This window comes from Erinaceus europaeus, chromosome 2, assembly GCF_950295315.1.
Source record: "Erinaceus europaeus chromosome 2, mEriEur2.1, whole genome shotgun sequence".
Classification (NCBI taxonomy): domain Eukaryota; kingdom Metazoa; phylum Chordata; class Mammalia; order Eulipotyphla; family Erinaceidae; genus Erinaceus; species Erinaceus europaeus.
In genome coordinates, this window is record NC_080163.1 from 6,647,749 (window position 1) to 6,659,239 (window position 11,491).

At 55.3% G+C, this 11,491-nt stretch overlaps 1 protein-coding gene across 1 annotated transcript; it reads right to left on the reverse strand.

Annotated features, from left to right (window-relative positions):
• Positions 1-1,027: 1,027 nt before the first annotated feature.
• GARIN5B (golgi associated RAB2 interactor family member 5B) lies at positions 1,028-6,634 on the reverse strand. Its single transcript, XM_060186531.1, has 9 exons — positions 6,358-6,634; positions 6,057-6,211; positions 5,708-5,966; positions 3,689-3,713; positions 3,518-3,582; positions 3,338-3,441; positions 3,196-3,248; positions 3,032-3,108; positions 1,028-2,869 (listed from the first exon to the last, which is right to left on the reverse strand). The coding sequence occupies exons 1-9, from the start codon at positions 6,505-6,507 to the stop codon at positions 1,028-1,030; spliced, it is 2,730 nt and encodes a 909-aa protein (XP_060042514.1). The 5' UTR covers positions 6,508-6,634.
• Between the last annotated feature and the right edge of the window lie 4,857 nt (positions 6,635-11,491).

The window sequence follows — 11,491 nt, forward strand, 5'->3', positions numbered from 1 at the left end:
TGCTGCGCGCCGGGCCTGGGGAGGAGAGAGAGGCTGCGCTGCCCGGGCCGGGCTGGGGGGCTCCGCCCCGCTGGGCCTACCTGGCCCCTCGCCGCTCTGGGCACTCCGGCCACTGAGGTCCAGTCCCGCAGCCTGCTGCTACTAAGGGCGCTGCAAGCCGAGCGAGCTAGAGAGAGAAAGAGAGAGAGAAGGCCGGGCGGGACGTGGGGGGTCCCGGGACCCGGCCGGGGTGGGCGCGGGGTCAGCGCTCCTGGAAGGGGTCAGGCTCCTGCTGCCTCTCCTGTCCCCAGGTTTAGAAAACCGGGGCTCCTTCTGGGGCTCCCTCCCTCCTGGCTCTGACTCTGGATCTCATGCGTCAGCCCCCAAACGTCACACCACTATAATAATAATAATAATTATTATTATTGTTATTATTATTATTGGATAGAGAGACAGAGACAAGTTGAGAGGGGAGGGAGAGATAGAGAGGGAAAGAGAGAAACACCTGCAACCCTGCTTCACCACTCGTGAAGCTTTTCCTCTGCAGGTGGGGACCAGGAGCTCAAACCCAGGTCCATATACGCTAGTGTGTGAGCTTAGCCAGGTGCGCCACTGCCTGCTCCCCCGCCCCAGAAGCATTTTCTGCATGTCTGTGTCCTCTTGCCCTTCCCCCAAACTGCTTGCCAACAGCTGGTGGTCTCCTGTGCTGAGGTACACTCACACACACACACACACACTCAGATACACAATCTCACACACACAGTCACACACACACTCACATACACAATCTCACACACACTCAAATACACAATCTCACACACACAGTCACACACACAGTCTCACATACACACTCTCACATACACACACAATCTCACACACAGTCACACACACACAAACATACACAATCTCACACACATTCACACACACACACACACACACACAGCCACACACAGTCACACACACACTCATATACACAATCACACACACAGTCACACACACACACACACAGCCACACAAACACACACACTCACACATCGAAGGTAAGCCCTCATTCCTCAGACTCATATTCTACTGTGGCTCCTCCGGCAGGAAGTCCATCCTCCCCACCCCACCCCCATCTGCCTCTCTTCTTTGAGTCCTTGCACAAAGGGCACCTCCTCCTGGAAGCCTGTTCAGCCCACTCCCAGTCACAGCACGGTGGAGTGAACTTGCTGGCTCCCATCTGAAGTAACTTCCTCCCTCTAAGTGAGCTGACACCCTGTGGGCCCAGAGTCCTAGGCACACACAGCTGTCCCCACTGCGGGTGCCACAGCCCAGGACCTGGCCCAGTGGCTGGCGTGTGCTGACACTGGGTTGGGTTTGCAAGCAGAAGTGAGACCGCCTGCCCCCTCGGGCTGGCAGGGAGCCCCGCGTACCTGGGTGGGGGTGCACAGGCACCGAGCTGCTCCAGCACCGTGTCCACCTTGGCGACCGGGCCGCTCCTGGTCATCAGCTCCAAGAGTGAGGGCAAGAGGATCTCCGAGTGGGACCCCGCCCGGGCCAGGGGGCAGTGGAAAGGCGCCCTCCTGGGCTCCAGGGGGCCTCTCCGGGATTGGGGAGGCGGCCTGGGGTGGGGGCTGGGCGAGCGGGGCTGTGGGGGCGGCAGGTCCTCCCACCTGCAGGCAGGCAGGGCGATGGGCATCTGGGAGGCGCTGTGTGTCTTGGGGTCGCCGGGGTTCCTTCTGGAGCGGGGGGACACTCCGGGAGCCCCCGCTGGGTCCCTCGGCCGCCCCTCTGGCAGGGAGCCCTGGCCAAGGCGGGGAGGTGGCCCCGGCCCCCACAGTGACAGGATGGAGGCCTGGTGAAGGGACAGCCAGGAGGGCAGGCTGGCCAGCATGGGGGGCAGCGGGACATCCTGGGCTCTGGCCATGATCACCAGCTTGGCCAGGGCCAGCCCCTCCACAGAGAAGGGCCGGCTCTGCTCCCGTGGCGGGGCCTCCACCGCTGGCGCCTGGGCCCTCACCCACGTCTGCTGCTGCCCCGCATGCTGGGACTTGAAGCCGGCCACGTCCACGGCCGCCTCCTCTTCAGTGCAGTGTGTCTGGCGGTCCTGCTGCGTGTGGGCGCCCTTCAGGCCGACCACGGTGACCCTGCGGGCCCGGCTGACCAGCAGCTCCGGGGACGAGGTTATGTTGGTGGCAAAGGGCCTCTGGCTTCTCGGTGCCCGCTGGCCTCCCACTGCTCCATCCTCCAGGCTGCTGTGCGGTGGTGGGACCAGGGCCTTTTGGGATGGGGTGGCTGGGGACTTCCAGCTGGGGCCCTGAAGGGATGGGGCCTTGGTGGGAAGGGCAGGTGCGGGGGGACCCTTCCGTGATGGGGCAGGTGCACCTGGGGTCTTCGAGCGGTGAGTCAGTACAGGGCGCTGCTTCCGGGAGTGGCCTGGCCTTGTGGGGGTCTTCAGGGGGTCCTTCCGCGTTGGGCCAGGTCTAGCGGGAGTCTTCGGGGGTGCTGAGGGTGAGGGCGGATTCTTCCGGGATAGGCCTGTGGACATTTTCCTGGGCGTTGCCTGGACAGCGGGGACCCTCTGGGACCGGTCCAGGATGAAGGGCGTGCAGACTGAGGTGCCCCTCTGGGTGGGCGGGGCCCCCGGAGGCTGGGCCCGGGCAGCGTGCCCCGGGGAGGAGGAGTAGGGTGCTTCCAGGTAGAAGGTGGGGGGGCTGAGGGTGGAGGACGACAGGGTGCTGGACTCGGGGTCCATGAGCTCCTCCAGGTTCTGCTGCCACAGGAAGCGGCCCAGCTGGTCGTAGGAGCCCCGCAGGGATGGGTCACGGGGCTTGGGTGGGAGGCAGGCTGCAGGGGGCTCGGTGAAGCTGTGTGTGAGGCAGCCCTCCCTGGAACTGTTAGGGGGGACCTGTGGGTGACAGAGGGACGGATGGGTGGTCAGTGTGCTCTCAGACACAGGGTGCCCCATCCCTCCTCCCTCAGACCCAGGCCCCAGCCCCCCTCGTGCCGCAGCCCCCGCGGCCCTGCCTGCCCTGCCCGCCCTGCCCGCCCTGCCCTGGCCTCTAGCTGCCTTGGCGGAGGACTGTGTGGTGTTGACGGTGTTGGAGATGATACTGAAGATGGTCCTGATGGTGAGGCTGTGCTTCTCTGGAGCAGGGGGAGAGCTGTGCTGAGCCCGTGGGGAAGCACAGAGCTTGGGGGGTCCTACGCAGGCCAAGGGAGGGGTGGTCTCACCAGAAGTCCTGGGCTGGGCCTGAGGTCTGAGCGTCTGGAGGTCCCGGGAGGCCCTGCAGGGATGACACGACAGGCCTTTGGAGGCACGGACACCGGGGCCCCAGCCCTCCGCATCCTCCCCACTGCTGGGCCCCACGCCCACTTCTTGTCTCTGTGCTTCTTCCTGGGGTCCCCGTGCTCCAGCTGCGACCAGATGAGGGGCACCGAGTCGCCCACGGCCTGGGACTTGAACCTGCGCTTAGGGGCCTGGAGGCATAGGAGAGGGAGGCGCTCAGAGGACCAGCCTTCAGCTGGGCCCTGGCCCACCTACCAGCCAGCTCACCTTAACCTTCCTGGGCCTCTGAGATGCCAGTATCACATGCTGGAAGGTGGGCTCCCCCGCCGTGGCTGCCAAGGGGAGACCAAGTCAGGGCCCGGATGAGCCCACCCCCCCCCAGCTGAGCCACAAGGCTCAGCTCCTCCCCTGAGAAGGGGCTGGGGAGGGGCTGCTCACCTGAGCGGCCAGTGGGCAGTTCATTCTGTGGACAGAGAGGGTGGTCAGCAGGGGTCTCTTCCTGCCTTCCCCATCACTCTTTTTGTAATATATATATATATATTTTTCCCTTTTGTTGCCCTTTTGTTGTTGTTGTAGTTATTGTTGTCATCATTATTGGATAGGACAGAGAAATGGAGAGAGGAGGGGGAGACAGAGAAAAAGATAGATACCTGCAGACCTGCTCCACCACCTGTGAAGCGACTCCCCTGCAGATGGGGAACCGGGGGCTCGAACCCGGATCCTTACGCCGGTCCTTGCGCTTTGCGCCACCTGCGCTTAACCCGCTGCGCTATTGCCCGGCTCCCGTAATATATATATTTTAAAATTTTGATATGGGAGTTGGGCGGTAGCGCAGCGGGTTAAGCACAGGTGGTGCAAAGTGCAAGTACCGGCATAAGGATCCTGGTTCGAGCCCCAGGCTCCCCACCTACAGAGGAGTTGCTTCACAGGCGGTGAAGCAGGTCTGCAGGTGTCTGTCTTTCTCTCCCCCTCTCTGTCTTCCCTCCTCTCTCCATTTCTCTCTGTCCTATCCAACGACGACGACATCAACAACAACTACAACAATAAAACAAGGGCAACAAAAGGGAATAAGTAACTATTTATAATTTTTTTATATATATGGAAAGAAATTGAGAGGAAAAGGAAGATAGAATGGTCCAGGACGTGGCACAGTGGATAAAGCACTGGACTCTCAAGCATGAGGTCCTGAGTTCAATCCCCAGCAGCACATGTACCAGAGTGATGTCTGGTTCTTTATCTCCTATCTTTCTCATTAATAAATAAAATAAAACAAAAAAAGAGAGGAAGACAGAGAGGTCCGAGCAGTGGCACATCCAGCTAAGTAGTAAGTACATAGTACTAAGTGCAAGGACCTGAGTAAGGATCTAGGTTCGAGCCCCCAGCTCCCCACCTGAAGAGAGGATGCGTCACAAGATCTGCAGGCATCTCTCTTTTTCTCTCCCTATCTCCCCCTCCCCTCTCAAATTCTCTCTGTCCTACCAAAGAAATGGAAAAAATGACCGCCAAGAGCAGTGGATTATTGGTGCCAGCACTGAGGCCCGGCAACAACCCTGGAGGCAGAGAGAGAGAGAGAGAGAGAGAGAGAGAGAGAGACGGAGACCTGCAGCCCTGCTTCACCACTCTTTTTTAAATTTTTATTATCTTTATCTATTGGATAGAGACAGCCACAAATCGAGAGGGAAGAGAATGGTAGAGAGGGAGAGAGACAGAGAAACACCTGCAGCACTGTTGCACCACTCACAAAGCTTTCCCACTGCATGTGGGGACCCGGGACTTGAACCCTGGTCCTTGCACACTGTAACATGTGCATTCAACCAGGTGCGCCACCACCAGCCCCATGCTTCACCACTCTTTTTTTTCATCCAGGCTTATTGCTGGGGCTCAGTGCCTGCACCATGAACCCACTGCTCCTGGAGGCCATTTTTCCCCCTTTTGTTTTTTGTTGCCCTTGTTGTAGCCTTGTTGTGGTTATTATTGTTGTTGTTGATGTCGTTAATTGTTGGATAGGACAGGGAGAAATGGAGTGAGTGGAGTGGGGAGGGGAAGACAGAGAGGGGGAGAGAAAGACAGACACCTGCAGACCTGCTTCACCACCTGTGAAGCAGCTCCCCAGGGGAGCTGGGGGCTCAAACCGGGATCCTTACGCTGGTCCTTGAGCTTTGCACCATATGCGCTTAACCCGCTGCGCTACTGCCCGACCCCGCTTCACCACTCCTGAAGCTTCCCCCTTGCAGATGGGGATCTGGGGTTTAAACCTGGGTCCTAGCACATGGTAACATGTGCCCTCAACCAGGTGTGCCACCACCAGGCCCCCTCCCGTCTCTCCTATCCCACTTGGGGGCCCAGGCACCTACAGGGTGCCCCAGACCCAGGGACCCAGGTTCTCACTGCCCTGTCTGCTCTGGGCTGCCGCCCCCCACCCCACCCCCACCCTGAGCCCTCATCCCTGGGCCGCACCTGCAGATGCCAGGTGGAGGCAGGGGCGTCGGTGTGGGCCAGGGCCAGGGGGGGTGTGAAGGAGGTCCTGGGCACCCAGGTGATGAGGGGCCGCTGCAGCAGGTTGACGAGGCGCAGCCAGCGGTTGAAGAGGAAGCTGAGCTCGTGGCTGGGGGCGTCCAGCTCCAGGTAGTAGGCACGGCCAGAGACCAGGCGCAGCTTGAGCCGGCAGGCGGCCAGGTCGTGCACGTAGAGGTTGACCAGGGCCATGGGGATCAGCCTGGGGCGGGGGCGGAGAGGGCACGCTGGGGCACCAGGCGGGATGCGGAACAGAGCGGGGTGGGGGAGGCGGGGCGGGGGCGGGGGGCACCTGGTGAGGACGAGGTCGGCCCCAGGAGTGCCGTCTGGGGGTCGTGCGATGAGCAGGATGTCGGGCATCCCCAGGCCGGGCAGGGAGGCGGCCACGCCCATGGTCACCCGGTTGGTGCCATGGTGCACGAACACGGGGCTCCCTTGGTTGGTCACCTGGGGGCCAGGCAGAGGGGCTGGGACCACGCCCACCTCGGAGGCTCCCCCTGCACCCCTTCCCATGCCAACTGGCACCCCAGCCCAGAGGAGCCGGCTGCCCACCCCCACCCATCCCGCCCCCCGGGACACAGGGCGCTGGGGACCTGCACAAAGTTACTCTCGAACATGGGCAGCGGGCGGAGGGGCAGGTACTCGCCCTTCTGAAGGGTCTTCTGCAGCTCGCCCAGGATGGGGACCCACTTCAGGGGCCGCCGGAACAGCCTTCGACACCCGAGCCTCCAGAGCCGGTTCATGGCGGGGCAGTCGGGGACTTGGAAGCCCACCCCCCAGCCCCCTGGCCTGGACCCCTGGGGCTTCTCTGGAGCTCAGCTTCCAGGTGGCAAGGCTTCCCCAGGGGGCTGGCCATGGCCTGGCAGGGAGGCCAGCCCTGGCTTGGGGTAAGAGCCCCCTCACCCCGGGGAGGGCTTTGTGACCTCATCAGACAGGGGCTCTCTTTCTCCCCTGGGGCGTGTCCCGGTGAATCAGAACCCCCCCCACTGCAGACCCATGTCGCCACAAGTGTGGGGGGGGGGCTGGGAATAATGTAAACGGATGGTTCACCAGAGACTTCCGGGCCCTTCCAAGGGGAGCCCTGAGAGCAGCCCCAACTGGCCACATCCCATCCCCTCCTGTAACATCTGACTCCCTGGGTCTTGGTCTGTATGTCACAGGGCCAGGGCCTTACACTTGTACAGTCTTACTGGTCTTGACAACTTTTTCACTGAGAGAGAGACCATAGCACCAGAGATTCCTCTGGTGACATGACACCTTCCAGGTTGTGTTGGGGGCTCAAACCTGGTTCCCACACCTGGCAGGCAACCCACCAGGTGAGCTAGCTTTCCGGCCTCTGTCAGTTCTTATACATTGAATTTTTTGCTTTTTTAAAAATTTATTTATAAAAAGGAAACCCTGACAAAAAACATAGGATAAGAGGGGTACAACTCCACACAATTCCCACCACCAGAACTCCGTATCCCATCCCCTCCCCTGATAGCTTTCCTATTCTTTATCCCTCTGGGAGTGTGGACCCAGGGTCATTATGGGGCACAGAAAGTGGAAGGTCTGGCTTCTGTAATCGCTGAACATGGGTGTTGACAGGTTGATCCATACGCCCAGCCTGTCTCTCTCTTTCCCTAGTGGGGCAGGGCTCTGGGGAAGTGGGGCTCCAGGACACATTGGTGAGATTGTCTGAAGTCTGGTTGGCATCATGGTAGCATCTGGAATCTGGTGGCTGACAAAAGAGTTAACATATAAAGCCAAATAAATTGTTGACTAATCGGGAGTTGGGCGGTGGCTTAAGCACATGCGGCGCAAAGCACAAGGACCGGCGTAAGGATCCCGGTTCGAGCCCCCGGCTCCCCACCTGCAGGGGAGTCCCTTCACAGGCGGTGATGCAGGTCTGCAGGTGTCTATCTTTCTCTCCCCATGTCTGTCTTCCCCTCCTCTCTCCATTTCTCTTTGTCCTATCCAACAATGATGACATCAAGAACAACAATAACAACTACAACAATAAAACAAGGGCAACAAAAGGGAAAATAAATAAATAAATAAATATAAAAAGAACTTAATAAATTGTTGACTAATCATGAACCTAAAGGCTGGAATATTACAGATGAAGATTTGGGGTCTCTGTTTTGAAGATAGCTAGTAGGCCTATCATAGTTATGTTCCAAAGGGCCCATGACTACACTAGTTTTTTCCTGAGCCTGACCTCTCATATGCAGGTGGACCCAAGTCATTGTCTGGGGAGATGATGTCATGGCTGGAAAAAGGGCTAGAAAGCTGGATCAGGGAAGAGAGTAGCTCCCAAATATGGGAAAGGGGTATAAATTTTGTTGACTATAGACCCCATCAATTTGATCTGGGGCCCATATTCAGCTTAGGAGCCTATGTGACCTCTGCATCCCTGTAGGTGTGAGTTCACATTCTTTGGTCATGAGTAGGAACGTTCCAAGCTGCCCCAATTTTAGGACCCATCTTCCTCAAGTGGTAGATAGAATATGTTATCCAACCCCCTCTTCGGAGGATGGAACATTCTCTACCATTGTTGATCCACATTGAAGGCAAAGTCCTATAGGGGCCCACAAAGGGGTCTATTGTGTTGTTCCTGATGGAGATGACCAGTGACAATGGAGAGAGGGATCTGTTAGAGGTCTAGGTCTATCATGTCTGTGTGGGAATCTCAGGACTCCCTGACCAGGGCCCCAGCTGATGGGGAGGCCTGATGGTGACTAAAGAGTCATTGTTAAAGTTTGCCAGTCTCTTGCCCTTATTCAGCTTTTGTAGTCCTTAATTGGATAAGGTTAGCTTTGGAGTGAGGGAGGGAAGTATAATAGAAAGTAGGTGAGGAGGGTATCTAAGTCTAAGTAGACACTATTTCATTAAGCACTTTATGGTGTCTTTTTAGGTCTTTCTACTTGCTTGCTGCATATACTGACTCACTGCAAACTGCTGTGCACTTTTGCTTCCTGGTATATATTTTGCCCTAATTTATGGATGCATGTGAACATATGCCCTATCTCATAGGTCCTGGTCTATATCTAGGTTTTGGGGCTTTGTTAGGAAGTGAACCGCCTGAAATGGAATTAGAGAATCCTATGAGAAATGAAAGGTCTCACTCGAGTAATGAGGCTGAAGGGTTGTCCTTCACCTGACGTCTCTGGACACAGTTGGAAGTGCAGCATGCTGAGGTGGTACTCATTGTGTCGATTAGGTTGGGATCAGCGGATGCAATATCATTTGGTGTGAATTGAGAGAAGCATGCTGGACAGTGAGCCCCACCCTAGAGGTTCCAGGACTGGGGAAAATATGGGCTCTAGAGAGGAAGTGGGAGGTTCCAGCTGTCTTAGGGTTTAAGAGGGCGATAGAGGGAGTCAGGCAGGAGCGCAGCAGGTTAAGCGCACGTGGTGAGAAACACAAGGACCGTTATAAGGATCCCAGGTCAAGCCCGAGGCTCCCCACCTGCAGGGGAGTCGCTTCACAGGCGGTGAAGCAGGTCTACAGGTGTCTGTCTGTCTCTCCCCCTCTCTGTCTTCCTCTCCTCTCTCCATTTCTCTCTGTCCTATCCAACAATGACGACATCAAGAACAACAACAATAATAACTAGAACAATACAACAATAAGGGTAACAAAAGGGAATAAATAAATATTTTTAAAAACTTAAAAAAAAGAAGGCAGTAGATAGTTATTGGTATAATCAAATTATTTGGCAATTGGGTTGACTTGGAAGATCCCATTGTTAGGATTTGCTGTATCATACACGACATCACCATAATTTATGTCCTTTGACATTATTTATATGTAGCTGTCTTACCAAGTAACGCCACCGGTTGCTTCTGTTCTCCCTGGTGTAAGCTTTTAGGAAAGTCAACATTTCAAAGAACAAGTCATTATTAGAAATGTATTAACAATTTGAGAACACTGTTAAAATCAGTCTGGTTACATGTTTGAAGTCTTAAGTGCTTAGATTGATGGAACGTAGACTCAACCTACAGTGTGCACTAAAAGGTTTGAGATAGTCAATCAGTTTTTTCCCTTTCATATTAATTAAACAGTGATTTATGTGACTACAAGTTAATAGGAGTGTAACATCAACACCCTTCCCACCACCAAAGGATTGTGTCCCAATTCCCCACCCACTCCCAGTGAAACTAAACATCCCCCCTCACCCTCCACCCAGAGATTGTTACTTTGGCGCCCTGCTCCAGATTCAGTCAGATCTTGCTTTGAGTTTCCCTTTCAGATCCTCTTTCTCAACTTCTGTTTATGAGTGGGATCGTCCCATACTCATCTTTGTCTTTCTGACTTAGCTCACTTAATTCCGTCTAGCTCTATCCAAGATGGGTCGGAAAAGGGGCTTCATTGTTTTTAATAGCTGCACAGTATTCTTTTTTTTTTTTTTTAATATTTATTGGATTGAGACAGCCAGAAATTGAGATGAAAGGGGGTGATGAGGAGAGAGACAGGGGTTGGGCAGTGGCACACCTGGTTGAGCGTACACAGTATAAAGTGAAAGGATCCCAGTTCGAGCCCCCACTCCCCACCTGCAGGGGGAAACATTTCACAAGTGGTGAAGCAGGTCTTCAGGTGTCTCTGTCTCCATCTCTATCACCCACCCGCTCTCAATTTCTCTCTGTCCTGTCCAATAAAATGTTAAAAAAAATTAGGGAGGGCAGGGATAGATAGCATAATGGTTATGCAAACAGACTCTCATGACTGAGGCTCCAAAGTCCCAGGTTCAATCCTCTGTACCAGAGCTGAGCAATGCTCTGGTATTAAAAAAAAAAAAAAAAAAAAGCAGGCTGTAGCGCAGCTGGTTAAGCGCACGTGGTGCAAAGCGCAAGGACTGGCGTAGGGATCTCGGTTCGAGCCCCCCGGCTCCTCACCTGCAGCGGAGTCACTTCACAAGCTGTGAGGCAGGTCTGCAGGTGTCTGTCTGTCTCTCTCCCCCCTCCGTCTTCCCCTCCTCTCTCCATTTCTCTCTGCCCTGTCCAACAATGACGACATCAATAACAACAACAACAATAAAACAAACAAAAAAAAAACAAGGGCAGGAGCCGGGCGGTAGCGCAGCGGGTTAAGCGCAGGTGGCGCAAAGCGCAAGGACCGGCGTGAGGATCCCGGTTCGAGCCCCCGGCTCCCCACCTACAGGGGAGTCGCTTCCCAGGCGGTGAAGCAGGTCTGCAGGTGTCTGTCTTTCTCTCCCCCTCTCTGTCTCCCCCTCCTCTCTCCATTTCTCTCTGTCCTATCCAACAATGACGACACCAATAACAACAACAATCATAACTACAACAATAAAACAAGGACAAAAACAAAGGGAAAATAAATATAAAATAAACAAGGGCAACAAAAGGGAATACTTTAAAATATAATAATAAATACTTTAAATATAATAATAATAAATACTTTATAATATAATAATCAATAATTTAAAATATGGCTGCCAGGAGCAGTGGACTCATAGGGCTGACACCAAGCCCCCAGCTACTGGAGGCAGAGAGAAAGAGAGAGAGAGAGACGGACAGACAGACACCTCCAGCACTGCTTCACCATTTGCAAAGCTTTCCTTCTGCAGATGGAATTGGGAGCTCGAACCCCTGGACCTTGAGTTATCTAACATGTGCGCTAAAGCTGGTGTGCCACCACCGGGCCCCTGCATCAAATTGTTTAGAAGACAGAAGCTTTGGGGTGAGCCAGGCCTTTGGCAGAACCCCAGCGTTTTCTTTCTGGGATATCAGC

Bases quoted from the DNA above. Each gene is read 5' to 3' on its own strand.
- GARIN5B (XM_060186531.1), bottom strand. From the start codon at position 6,507: ATGAACCGGCTCTGGAGGCTCGGGTGTCGAAGGCTGTTCCGGCGGCCC. The intron at 3,583-3,688 runs GTGAGCAGCCCC...TCCCCTTGGCAG, and splicing joins ACTGCCCACTGGCCGCTCAG to CCACGGCGGGGGAGCCCACC. The intron at 2,870-3,031 runs GCAGCTAGAGGC...TGTCACCCACAG, and splicing joins CCACACAGTCCTCCGCCAAG to GTCCCCCCTAACAGTTCCAG.